Consider the following 13,862-nt stretch of genomic DNA (forward strand, 5'->3'; position numbering starts at 1 on the left):
AAAATAAAGGGTGGCATAGTGCTGCCAACAAAAAACTTGCTTATCTGGGGGTCACTGTTAAAAATCATCGGAAGTGCGAGAAATCAAAACACTGAAATATGACAGCAAAATATAAGGCACCAGCTCTGTGGACAGAGGGGAGTCGTTCTCGTCTCGGTCTGAAAGTGGAAAGTTCCTTGTACCTTTTAAAAGTCACGGTGAGGAAACTGGCCAGGGCATTCCCAAATCCCACAAAAAGCCACCTCTTGTAGCTGCAAAACACCTCTTGTAGCTGCAAAACACCTCTTGTAGCTGTAAAACAGCTGCACCATGGCAAAAGACTTATCAGGCTGCTGAAAAGCTGTTGTGGATGTCTTGCTGGCTTCTTGCTGCTGTTGCAGGTTCCTTATTTTTTACTTTTTTTTGAGTAACCTTTTAAGCTGTCAGAAGAGCAATGAGAAAAGTTATTTAATACTTTGGAGAAGCCGGTAGCTGTTTTACTGCTCTCAGATTCATTCCTGCTCTCAGTGCCCAAAACTAAGGTGGACCAAGAACTTGCTGGGTCCGTTTGCTGTGGAGAAGGTGCCTGTAGTAGGAAGCAGGGCTGCTCGAGCTGTCGGGTCGCCGTGATGAAGCCGCTGCCTGTCCTGCAGCGCAGGTATGAGACCAGCTGCTGCCTCTTCAACCAAATTTTAATCTCAGAGGGGCATATTTTCTTTTGCCAAATCCTCGGCCACCTCGGAGACAACTTTCAGCTGCGCTACCCGCAACCCAGCCTGGGAGGTGGTTCAACATCGCAGGCAACGGATTCTGTATAATTAAAGAAAAGTCAAAATACACGGTGCCGGCTGTCCCGGGGGCAGGTATTGCTGTTGCCACAAGCAGGGCTGTTCCCAGTCGGTGCGCGGGTGGCTCCGTCCCTCGGTGCGGGAGGGGGAACGCGGGTCCGGACCGCGCGCGGCCCCTTTAAGGGCGGGAGGTGCCCGGGCCATCGGCCCATGGGCGAGGGGCGGGGCTCGCCGGGAGAGCCAATGGGCGCGCCCCGCCTCGCCCCGCCCCGCCCGCGCGGCTGAGGGCCGGCCGGGCGCGCGCTGCAGGCCGAGCCCCGAGAGACGCCGCAGCCGCCCGCGGATCACCTCAGCCCTGCCGCCATGGCCCAGTGAGTGCGGGCGGGCCGCGGAACGGCCGCCCCGGCGGGGGTCTGAGGGCCGGGGAGTGCCCCCCGCCGGCGGGGGAGGCCTTACTGAGACCGTTAGCGGGGAGGCGCCCTGGGGAGAGCCGGGAGCGTGTCCCCCGCGGGCTGAGGGGGAGGTGGCAGCCGCCTTTGCGGCCTCCAGCCGCCGCCGAGCGGCTTTCTGCTAAACCTAGCGTTGTCGGCGGGCTGGTGGGGGGGGGGGGGGAGCGGGTGATTCCGTGCTGTCCCCGCTCCCCGGTTCGGCCGGTTCCGCGGTGTGCCCGGCGGGGAGAGGGAGGGGGAAGACGGGGCTCTCCAGACGCCTGACGGCGGTCGGTGTGCCAGCGTTAGAGGTTCTGCGGCTGCTGAGGGACCGGCGAGGAGAATAAGCCAATCGGCCGAGAGACTTTTTGGCAGAATTTGCTTTTTGAGCAATCTGGCCTAGAGGGAGGTGTCCCTGCTCGTGGCAGGGGGGCTGGAACTAGATGATCTTTAAGGTCCCTTCCAACCCAAACCATTCTATGATTCTATGAAAATGAGGGGCTGATCGGCTTTGGAGTGGTGACTGTGAAGCAGGAAACTTGTTCGTGACCCGAGGAACAGAAGTGGGCAGGCTGGGCTTCTCTGCGTGCATGCCCCTTGCAAGCTGAATTAGGCAGCCCCTGGCAGAATATCCCGTTTCCCTCTTATCCTTTGGTCACCCCAAATCTGAGACAGCTTGTGTTGCAGAAGCAAAAAAATGGTGTCATGTTCAGACATGATGTTCTAATGCAGCATCTGTTAAATATGGAGCTGTGGTAGAACTGGATCCATCAGTGACATACTAGAGCCACTCGCTGCCTGCCTCCTAACGTGATGTTTTGGAAAGCTGTCTTTTCTCACTTACCTAGTTGCATCTTGGTAGTTGGGAAGAAATCTTGGTGAATTGAAACATGCTATATATTGGTCTCTGCTCTGTCTGTTGGACTGACTGGGAGCCACAAAGATCTCTTTCTGTAGGAGCCTACAGAATCCATTCAGAGCATGTGCTACAGCATTTGTTAGAAACGGGTGGGCTGGCCAAGTTGACAAGATGAGAACAGCCTGACGGAGGGTATGGATGCTAGTGCTAGATCACTGCTAATGAGACTCAGCTGGCATTTTTGTTCTTCCACGTTCCAGAGCCGACATTGCTTTGATTGGACTGGCTGTGATGGGTCAAAACCTTATTTTGAACATGAACGACCATGGCTTTGTGGTAAGTGAAGGAAGAGACTGTTCAGAAAGGCTGACTCACTAACACTTGGGGTGGGAGCTGAACTTTTTGTGGGTGGTGTTTTTTTTTTTTCCTTGCAATGGTTTGATGGGTGTTATTTCCTCCTTTTAGTTATAACTTAGGCTGCCCTTTGTCCCATTTCCAGAGAAAACCAGCAGTGCATGCCTGTACTCAGCTAGCTACCTGATGTGTTAGTTATGCATGATTTTTCTCTAAAGTTTCCTTTGGGCTCAGCCATTAACCATAGGTTCCCAAGGCACTTGCAAAGACATGCTGCAGATTCATCCCTGCCCTGTGTCTTTAGGGAAGGTGGAAGTAGGAGAGCACGTGATGTTGAATGTTGTGTGTATAATTTGTAGTCTGAGCTAAAGCAACTGTTCTGGTGGCAGCTTTTATTAACATGTTTTCTTGCTCCCCCAGGTTTGTGCTTTTAACAGGACAGTTTCCAAAGTGGATGACTTTCTGGCTAATGAGGCCAAGGGGACCAAAGTGATTGGTGCTCACAGTCTGGAAGAGATGGTCTCTAAGTTAAAGAAGCCCCGTCGCATTATCTTGCTGGTGAAGGCTGGAAGTGCAGTGGATGACTTCATCAATAAATTGGTGAGGCAAACATTCTTTCTACCTGTGACTTCTTGCTGTCTTTTGGAGACATTTCCTCTGGAAGATCTCAATTATTCATCGTTAATGAGGTTTTGAATGGATGGAGAAAACCAAAGTGCTGATTTATTTTTGGCAGGTGCCGTTGTTGGAGACTGGAGACATCATAATTGATGGTGGGAATTCTGAGTACAGAGATACCACAGTAAGTCTGTTTTCTACCTGAACTGGATGAATAAAATACACATGATTCTTTGTCCTCTGATCATCAGGATAGTCAGTCAATAAGATGCCTTCCATCTGCTCAGGGAAGGCCAAACTGAGTTGTCTCTGCAAAACTAGATCATGCAGCCTATTAAAAAACAATTGTTACAGTAGTTAAGGACTGTTCTATAAGAATATTTTTATAGAAGTTGCCCAAATCATCAAAGAATATTTTTAGCGACATCTTGAAAATTTCCTGTTACAATCTTAAAGAGTTTTCAGGGAGATCTGAAAATCTAAGGATATTTATAGATTTGTTGTTATATCTCAATCCTACATGGCCATGGGAAAATCCATTGAGACAGACTGCTGGTTTTGCTGTCTTGGTAATGAAAACAGCAGAGTAATTATCTTGTTTTTTCAGGCTGTAACTATAGGAGTTACGTTGGTGTATCTGGAACGCTTACCTGTTGCATTCAAATTGGTTCTTCTGAGCCTTAGAAGGGGTGCTGGTATTAGTCTTTCTGCTTTGGCATTCTGATCTTGGATAAGTGGGTTGGCCACGCTAGAGTAAAAAACAGGTACTAAATGAGGATTAATAGTTAGGGAGCTTGCAGCTCCCCTCATGGATCTCAGCCTGTGCTTCTCTCCCACTCAGAGGGAATTAGTTTCCCTTAGGGTTGTCCACGCTTGCACCTTCACTCTGCAGTGAACTCAGCTACTCCACCTTGGGCCTAATCTGCCTCCCCCACACGTTTGCACACAGCGTGTATCACCTGACTCTTAATTCTGAGCCTTTTCCAGCCTCAGTACTGCTCTTTTTTATCTGGTGCTTATAAGGACTTTGTTTTCTCAGCATGTCTCTTTTGCAAGGATCCGTGTGAAAGCAACAGGAAGTTTCCTAATATTCACTTCGGTGTATGTATGGGCTTTCCCTAAGGTTGTCTTCTAGCATGTCCAAAGCAGAATTGAAAACTTAATTTTAGGTCTGGATTGCTAACCTTTATTTGTAAGGCTCTGGCATTGAAAGAAATTAAATAATTCTGCTCTGCTCTTGGTTCCAGAGGCGTTGTAAGGAACTAAAAGAAAAGGGCATATTATTTGTCGGAAGCGGTGTTAGTGGTGGAGAGGAGGGTGCCAGATATGGCCCTTCACTCATGCCAGGAGGAGCCAAAGAAGCCTGGTAAGCATGAGCTACTTTATTCTTCTGTAACAATTGTCTCCTATTCACGTTGAGAGCTGAGGGAGGGAAGGAGGAGGGCGTGGGTGTGGAGAGAACAAGATAATGTTGCCGTCTCGCTTCCTCAAGGCTCAAGATTTCTCAGCTTAGCTGGGGTCATGGTACAGCACTGGGCTTTCATGGCAGGCAAAACAAAGACAGTTTTTTCTTCCAGGAATTCACAGGCAAATGTAGTACCTACAGAAATCTGAAGGGAGAAATGTGTGCCGGGGAGAAAAGAATTTTGCTTAAATTTTGAACAAGTACCGTTCTTGATTATGATTCTTCTTTTGGGGTCCTACACAGTTGGAAAGCTGTTAACCATGAAACAGGCAGCAGCAAACGTTCCTGCAAGTGACAGACATTATAAAAGAAGGCTTCGGTACATGATTGTACTGACTATTGAACACATTAATTTTTTTGCAAGTTTCTGCCATGTTGTTTTGTACTCGTGTTAGCGTAAAGGACTATACATCCATGTTCATATTAGATTTTAGCCCTGGTAGCCCATTCTCTCTGTAAATGTAGAAAGAAAAGGTGTGTCTGGGCTTTACCTGGGCTTTAGAATCTTGTAAGCCCATGTCCCTTTGTGTTAGCGTTTCATACCAATATCAGCCTGTTCAAATTTGACGGCACAAAGCCAGAAATAACATAACAGTAATCTGCTGTCTGATCATCTTTTTTCCATAAACGGCTCAGTAAAACCAGCTTCTATCTGCCACTGTTACCTGAATTTTGCCCCCCCATCTCACAGCATCTGCAGCCCATGTGCCACCCATGCTCCTTTCACAGTTGTCGCTTTACCTTGGTCCAAACTTGGCATTTTGTAATGCTCTCCTGTTGGCTAAGCAGTTTACTACACTTGGGGAGCCTGGCAATGATGAAAGCTCCTAATTACTGCAGTAATGCAGATAACTATATCCTGACTTGCATTTGCAGGGTTTCTTCCCTCCTTCCCTCTCCTCCTCCAGGTCACCCTGGATTTTTCTTGTGGCTACAGAATGGGATTTTGTTTCAGCGCTGTCACTGATCCTCTCTGAGCGTGAGCCTGTATCATAACCTGCCTCTATTTCCCCATTTCTGAAATGGAAAAGATAATATTTGGGCTCCTTTAGGTACATAAAGCTTGCCTGCACAGTGCTGTAAGCGCGATGTGGGCTGTCCCCATCCCTTGCAAACAGTGTCTAGTTCTGGGAAAAACATGCATTTTATTTGACACTGTGTGTGGAGGGTTACCAACCTGACAGCATGCTCTCACCCCAGGCTACCTTTTGGCAGGTTACAGAAGGATGCATCATACCGATGGAATTTTTTTTTTTTTCTTGTGGTGTTTGTGTCCTCTGCCTATCTGCTGAGGTGTATTATTTCTCCCCACAGGCCCCACATCAAGACCATATTTCAAAGCATTGCTGCTAAAGTGGGATCTGGGGAACCTTGTTGTGACTGGGTAAATATTTATTTGATGTTGACCTTAACTTGTGGTTAGATCCTTGCTTAGGTTTGGTTGCTGAAGCTCATGCATGTTTGTCCTTAATAAAACCAGCGACATTAGTGGGTTGATTTTCTGGCTGATTGCATTCAGTTCAAATCTACCATCTCTGGTAACTTATCGCATACAATAGAAAGACAAAGTTTTATGGCTGGGTCACGTACTGGGGGATTTAAATGGATCTGTGACCCGCAGTGTTTTCGATTGGCACTGGGCTTCTTTCCTTCCTTCCTTCAGGCAGAAGGAAGCCATAGGCAGGTATTAAACACTGGAAGCGGTGACAGCGCTGTTGCTGATGGCATTTTTTGATGTTTCCTGACAGGTGGGAGATGAGGGCGCTGGACACTTTGTAAAGATGGTGCACAATGGGATTGAATATGGAGACATGCAGCTGATCTGTGAGGCCTATCATCTGATGAAAGATGTGGTGGGCATGGAGCATGATGAGATGTCAAAGGTGATCTGTAGTTTTTTGTGTCTTGCCTTCCTGAGCCACGGTGGCTGTTTGCCATTGATGGAGGCAGCTGGGTTTGGGTAAAGCTGCTGTATCTACATGAAGTTAATTTTTCTGACATGACTTCTGTCAGGGGCTGTGCACAATATTCCTGAGCTTCAAATGAGGTAGGGAGGAGCAAGCACCTACGCCTGAGTGTTTGTAGACGTTGTGTAAGCTCTCCCATTCTACAGTTGATTTCTCCCTAGGAAGGTTCTTCTTTGTATAGGAATATAAATTACGTTGCCTGAAAAAATCTAGTAAAACATTGAGCGTTATGATCAAGCAGGAGAATCTTGCAAAGACCTTGTTGAAGTAAGTCAATAAGTATGATGTCTTGAAAATCGCCTTGAAAGGGCGATTCTGTTTCCAGCCTTCAGTGCCTATGATGATGATAGGCAAGAGGATGGACTATGCCTCTGCCGTCCCTGTTGGAGATAGGTGCTCTGCAGCTCTCAGCCTGGGGTGTCCCTTCCAGCGTGGGGCTCCTGCGCAATGGCCTTTCAGCAGTGCTGAAGTCATTGGTAGATGTGGCAGGGTACCAATAACCAGTGACTGAGATGGTATGACCCCCTTCTGTATCTATGCATATGTGTATGTATACATATATCAGTAAATCAGTTGATACATATGGTATATACGTAGTAAATCAATGTGTGTGTGTGTGCATATATATATATATATACACTTTTTCTTCTCTTCCAGGTATTTCAGGAATGGAATAAGACAGAGTTGGACTCCTTCCTGATTGAAATCACAGCCAATATTCTCAAATTCAAAGACAGCGATGGCAAATACCTCCTCCCAAAGATCAAGGACAGCGCAGGACAAAAAGGCACAGGGAAGTGGACAGCCATTTCTGCCCTGGAATATGGAGTCCCTGTCACACTCATAGGTAACTGGTTTTTCAATCTGGCCTCGTATTTCCTACCTGCATGTACCACATCACAGTAAGGAGCATGGTAATAGGTAATCTTGGAAATAAGCCTACACTAGGGCTTGGCTTGCAGAAGAGGCTCTTTTAGGTGTCGCTGTTGCAGTCTTTCTGCTTTTGAGAGCTGTTACTGTATTTTCTTTGCTGGGCTTGGTTTTACCTTGTTTGTCAAGTGTCGGTGTTTGTCCATGGTATCTTCGCAGTGCTGGTGATGATTCCACGACACATGAACGTAACTGCTGTGCTAGATAGATGCAACATTCTCCTCAGCCCCCTTATCTGCTACTCCAAATCCCATCATAGCCTTAAAAATGTTAAAAAAAAAAAAAAAAAAAAAAAAAAAAGTGGTGTAAGGACACCTTCAAAACTGTGTTGCTTGATCACTGCTTGATAAGTACTTAGACTTCTCTGATGGCATAAGAATTATTTTTCAGATATTTACTTAAGTCTTCTGTTTCTATGTTTCAGTATAAATTAGCTAACGCAGCATTAGTGGGACCAAACAGGAACATAAGGGCTGGACTGTACTATGGGTTGAGGAGCACAGACAGATCTTTTTGCTACCTTATGATGGTGGCTGCCGGTTTTCCACCTCAACAGTTGATTGTGGTGTTTCTTTATACACTCTGGACTGCTGCTGGTTTTTGTTTTATGGCTAATAAGGCTGCTGATCCAAAGTCAAACTAACATAATGGAAATGTATTTTTTAATTGCTTTGAATTATATCCCTAAAGTCTGAGAATTTACCTGCTCACATACATACCTAACAGTCTCGTTACCTACCCTTTTATCTAATCTGGCCTCTGAATGGAATTGTGACACAGGAGTTGTAATACATCTACAACACGTTTAGAGTGCTCTCTACCGCAGGTCCAGTGTAGACTTTCTGGTTGAGTAAGTAAGATGACTTAATAAGTTCTTTTCTCTCAGATTTGCTTTCATTTTCATGCATTCTCTCTCTGCCTTTTTTTCCTTTGCCTTGGTTGGTCAAGTCCTGTTGTATTAGAAGGCAGAAAAACTATATTCAGTGGGCTAAAAGAGAGTGACTGCAGTGATAGCTATCAGGGAAACATGGCCGCATTCTAACAACATATTTTTGCAAAACAAGTTTAGTAAATGGTTTTAATATTCTACTACAGCTATAGTCTTTCAGTTCTAGGCTTGAAACAGTGTTTCTTGCTTGTGCTGTTAATATTCTCCTCTTTGGTATTCTTGCAAAGATCAAGGGTGGAGGAAACACTCCCTGATTAGTCCTCGGCAGTGCCAGGGGAGCATTGTTAGGTAATGATGAGTTGATAGGGAAGTATGTGCAATAGCCCTTGTGCAAACATGGCTGTTCTTAGGGCAGTTGCTCTGTGTGTGGTTTTACCGCATAAGCATGACTTGCAGACTTCTGCTTATAAAAGCAGAGTCATGCTACTCCTGCTTTTTCCTGATTTCCCCCACACGCTTCTCACCAGCGTAGAAGGAAGTTTTTGCAGAAATGGAGAGGAGTCAGTTCTGACTTCGTTATGGTCTGTTAATCCTACTGCAGGGAGGATCCAGAATCTTGAGAAAACATTACTCATTCATCTCTTTTTTTGGTTTATTTGTGTTGGGTTTTTTCGTTGTTTTTTGTTTTTTTTTTTTTTTTAATTCACGACTCACTTAAAAGGTAGAAGAAAAGTTCAGTATGAAGACTATAATAAACTTGATTGCTTTCCTTCTATCAGACCCTGGAAAGGAAACTTTTTTTTATTTCCCCCCTCCATTTAACAATACAATTTTCAATTGCAAAGAAGTACGACTTAAAGCAGCATGATTAGGAATTGACTAAGCCAGATCAAGAGATTGGCATTCAGGCTTTCTCTTTAGGAGCTGAAGATACTCCTTGGCTAACTCCTTAGCCGTGACAAATGACATTTAGTAACCTGCTTAGTGATGTTATAAAACTTTCTTGTGCGCTTCTGAATAATAGTGTTATGGACCTACCAGATTTGTAAAACTTACTTCCTCCTACAAGTTAACCTGCTGATTTATTGTTGATTTTAATTTCTCTTCTTTTGCATGTGTGTATTGCAAAGCACATCTAGTTAATGTGAGTTGACATTTATGCAATAGCTGTTTAACTTGAAAGCACGATACAATAATTAGTGAGGTCTTCAGCCTTGCCTGTCGCTCGGCTGCAGTGCAACGCTGTCCATCTTTTATAGATAGGAAGAGATTTTAAAGTAAATTGTTAAAACTAAGAGCTAGTGAAGGTTCCTGAGGATAAATTTTCATGCAGATAACTTGTGGCTTTTTTTTTTTCAGTTTATCATTTGAAAGCTGTATCAGTCAATATTTACCCAGTGGTTATGCTGACTGGCAGTTTGATCCCTCAGTAATACTGTTGAAATAATTTATTTGTACACCTCTCTTCCCATGTGACTGTTTCAGTATGTATGGGGTTCATCACTCAGTGGCATTCTCGCTGTGTGCTTGAGGACAAGTATCTCAGACCTTAACAATGATACTGAGCTTTCTGATTATCTGCCCTTTCCTACCACACTTAAAGGGGAAGCTGTGTTTGCACGGTGCCTGTCTTCCCTCAAGGATGAGAGAGTGCAGGCCAGTAAGCTGCTGGATGGGCCTAAATTGACTCAATTTGGTGGGAACAAGAAAGCCTTTCTGGAGGAAATACGCAAGGTGAGTCATTGTGCTTGCCGGAGTGCTATATTAAAGCTGCGTATCAAAGCAGGTTTTGGATGGTGTAAACCCTGGTGAGGAGCTTTTTGTGTTTACATTTCATGTCATTTGGTTCCTGCTTTCAGCCGTGTCATTGTGCATTGTCTAGTAGTGTCCACAAAGCATAGTGTGACCAGTTCCTTTCCTGACCAAAGAATAGTCCTGAAGGAATTCAAGTCTAAGCCACAGTGGGCAGTGACAACTAGCTGGGGTGCAGAGATCAGAATTCATTCACAGGAGCTTGCTTTCTCACCTGTCTTTGTAATGGGGATAATAGCTCTTGACCTCTCTCTGTTGAGACCAAACTTTCCAACAATTGGAAGGGATATTTTGATTCTCAGATAGCTGGAATGTGGCTACTGTACTCAACCCTAATGAAATGTTGACTAAAGAGAGCATGTAGACTGTGAAGTTTCTTGTTCAGCTTTGTGGGACTTCACTTGGAATGTGAATTTGTTTTTTTAGGCCCTGTACGCTTCCAAGATTATCTCATATGCTCAAGGCTTCATGCTACTGAGACAAGCAGCCAAAGAATTTGGATGGACATTGAATTATGGTGGCATTGCACTGATGTGGAGGGGAGGCTGCATCATCAGAAGGTAATTAAGATGAGGAGGTAATTAAGTTGCTGAGGGGATAAGAGCAGGCGATTTGGTTTATGCAGTGCTAGACTGACAAGCCTAGAGATTTTCTTTGAAAAATCTATGGAGTTAATCTGCTGATAAAATACTGAAAGGCTTTTTCTGTAGATGGCACTAAAGGATACCAGATGAAGCCAATTTTCTGGTGGCTTAGCTACTTCAGTGTTTGTTTTGTTTGCATCTTTCTCAGTATTTGGAATTGGAGTCTGGCTGAGTCAAATTTTGGCACTGTAAGTTTTGGATTCTGGGTCTCCGTTGGAAGCTGTGAAATTTTATTCCTGGTTTACATGTATTCTGCCTAGTGTGTTCCTGGGAAAAATCAAAGATGCTTTTGATCGAAACCCTGAGCTCCAGAATTTGCTGTTGGATGATTTCTTTAAGACAGCTGTTGAAAACTGTCAGGTGAGTTTCCAAGGAAGGAAGAGCATAAAAACAATACTTTACAGTCTGGATTTCTTCAGCTTCTTTCCCAGGAGTTATCTTCACAAGTATATTTAGACTGAAAAATGAAAATGTAGAGAGTATACTTGAAACCTGTTTTTCAGCATCCTTAATCCCAAAGATCTCTAAACAGTCCTGAAGCTCTTTGTGCCTATGTATGTGTATCTGTACGCACATAATGTATGGGTGTAGGAATTCGTCATCTATGGCTTCAAGATATCCTTCTTTAGTGGAACATAACAGTCTTACAGGATCAGGACAGGAGAGAAACTACATAGTTGTAGCTGATTGAAATTGAACAAGAGAGTTACTGTGATGAGGTAGGCTACACTGAGGTCCAAATTAGAATTTTGCCAGACACGAGGATTAGCAATGTGTCCTTGAAAAAATGCCTACAAATGCCTCTTGCCTCTATTTCATCAGAAAATTGGAGAATGTTAGTTCTAAATGAAGAAAAAAAAAAAAAAAAGGGATTGCATCACTGAAGCACTACTTTATAAATCAGCATCCAGATATTGGAGGAACTGAGGTCTTGTGTAATGTTGCAGGGTATATTTGTAATGTCAACCTAAAGATAATACAGGAGCAAAGGAGCATATAGTCCTTGTTGTGTCATGGTTCTTCTCTTTGATACTAGCCAACCTACTATTAGAAACTTAAGGTTTCCTTTTTACTGTTACAGAAGAGCCTTAGGCAGAAGTCCGGCAATTCAGAAGAACCACTATGTCAGGAAAAAATGTCTAGCCCCTGTGAATGTTCTCATCACTGCCCTGTATCTTGTGCCTATTGTGCACTTGGATTTCAGTTGTACCAAGTATAAAGCTCTGTTCTATTACCATTGTTCACAGTGGCACCAAAATAACAGTGTTCCCGACTGTCATTCATTAGACCTAGGTCTGTCCAAACAGTCTCCTGATTTGGACGGACTTGACAGGCAGAACTAAAACCAGATTATCTGGCCAACAAAGAAGTCATATATTATCATTAATAATTCTTTTAACTGAAGCTGAATATTCCATGCAGGTTACTAAATCAGATGTTGAAATGAGGATTATCCACATGTCTGTTTGAAGTATTGTGCTGACCTCTCATGCCCTTGGGCGGGCTTTGTACTGTGCTTGAGTAGAGGTCCTGGAAGTGCCTCAGTGTTTGCTCAGTATGTTCCCCACTGCGTTCGTGCTTTTGGGATGCACTAATTATTTGAAAGAACAGCATCCTTGCTCAAGGCTGTGGTTTGATTGCATGTGGAGCATGTGTCTGCACTTTTATTGTCCTGTTTGTTAACTCTGTCTTGCCATTATTTTGTATCAGCCTTGTTTATGTACGATCAGGAATCTACTGCTGCATTTGCTCAGACTTGGTCATTAGATTTCATGTAATGTGAAATAGCACATGCTATTGTACTAGAATAGTTGATACGCCTGCATATGCCTTTGAGCAGCACTGATTTGTTTCTTTTTTTCTGTTTTTTTTCCACCTCCCTCTTTTCTTCTGTCCCAGGACTCCTGGCGACGTGTGATCAGTACTGGAGTACAGATCGGTATCCCTATGCCCTGCTTCACTACAGCTCTTTCTTTTTATGATGGATACAGGCATGAAACATTACCAGCTAACCTGATTCAGGTAGGTGCCTGAAATAGTGTAACATATCTTCTAGCTACTGAAATATCATCATGTTGTTATTTAAATACTGGTCTAAAGACCATGATGGCAATATGTCCTAATCACTCAACATTGTAAAGATAAAGGCGTAGATTACCTAATATAATTCTGTTAAACCTGACATTCGCAGCAATATAATGCTATGAGATGTCTGGATAAAGAACACCAGAGATCCTGGTATGACAGTGCCCAGCATTTGTTAATGTTTCATCTGTGAACCAAGGGCAATGATATGTTTGAATCAAAATGCTTTCTAAAGAATTAAGTATCTTTGACCCTCTGGATGTATCTAAGTGTTTGGTTTTTTGATTAGTACCTAGCAGAAATAATATACTTGTCTTGCTACAGAACTCTTAATTACTAGATATTAGTAAAGGTTTCATTGCAGTGATTTTGCTGATAATCAGAAAATAACTTTGAATGTTATAATATTGGAGTCAGATCTTATTTCTAATATTCCTATAGTCAAGTATCAGTATGTGCAACTTCTAGTGATATTCATGTGTCTGCTTTTTGTGTGTGTGTTCTTATTCTAGGCTCAGCGCGATTACTTTGGTGCACATACATATGAGTTGTTATCGAAGCCAGGCGTATTTATCCATACTAACTGGACAGGCCATGGAGGAAATGTGTCCTCTTCTGCCTACAATGTCTAGTGGAAATATTTCCTCTTGAAGCCACAATACTGTAGATTGCAGATATTCCTCCTAGAATACCACTTTTTACTGTACTAGAACTTGTGTTTGACACTTTTGTAATAACTTGTGGGTATATTTCATATATATATCTCTCAATATATATATAATATAAGAAAGCTAAATAAACTTGCTTATAAATGCATTGAGGTGTTTTCTTTGTACTGCTGCTGGCCAAAATTGGCTAAAATGTCTTTGTGCAGTATTTAATAGAATACATTTTAAAATTATAATATTTTTATTGTATTATAGTGCATAAACTCATAGGGATCAAGATAGAGATGACAGCACTTCAGTAATTGCTGAAGTGGAGAATGGCAGACAGCACAGTAACGCTGCACAAGATTTCAGGGAGGTAAAGGCCTTTTTTTGG

The 13,862-nt window shown here is 43.5% G+C and overlaps 1 protein-coding gene across 2 annotated transcripts; it reads left to right on the forward strand.

Moving 5' to 3' along the window:
- The first annotated feature begins 1,013 nt into the window (after positions 1-1,013).
- On the forward strand, positions 1,014-13,634 carry PGD (phosphogluconate dehydrogenase). 2 transcript variants are annotated; one of them, XM_074560699.1, is made up of 13 exons: positions 1,014-1,138; positions 2,315-2,390; positions 2,829-3,008; positions 3,145-3,210; positions 4,274-4,392; positions 5,806-5,875; positions 6,240-6,374; positions 7,116-7,305; positions 9,881-10,011; positions 10,516-10,649; positions 10,994-11,093; positions 12,633-12,755; positions 13,331-13,634. In XM_074560699.1, the coding sequence occupies exons 1-13, from the start codon at positions 1,131-1,133 to the stop codon at positions 13,448-13,450; spliced, it is 1,452 nt and encodes a 483-aa protein (XP_074416800.1). In that variant the 5' UTR covers positions 1,014-1,130; the 3' UTR covers positions 13,451-13,634. The 2 variants fall into 2 exon arrangements, with proteins under 2 accessions (XP_074416800.1, XP_074416801.1); XM_074560700.1 differs by lacking the exons at positions 12,633-12,755; positions 13,331-13,634 and having other exon boundaries at positions 10,882-11,017.
- Positions 13,635-13,862: the final 228 nt, after the last annotated feature.

The sequence above is a fragment of the Larus michahellis genome, chromosome 16 (assembly GCF_964199755.1).
Source record: "Larus michahellis chromosome 16, bLarMic1.1, whole genome shotgun sequence".
Taxonomy (NCBI): Eukaryota; Metazoa; Chordata; class Aves; order Charadriiformes; family Laridae; genus Larus; species Larus michahellis.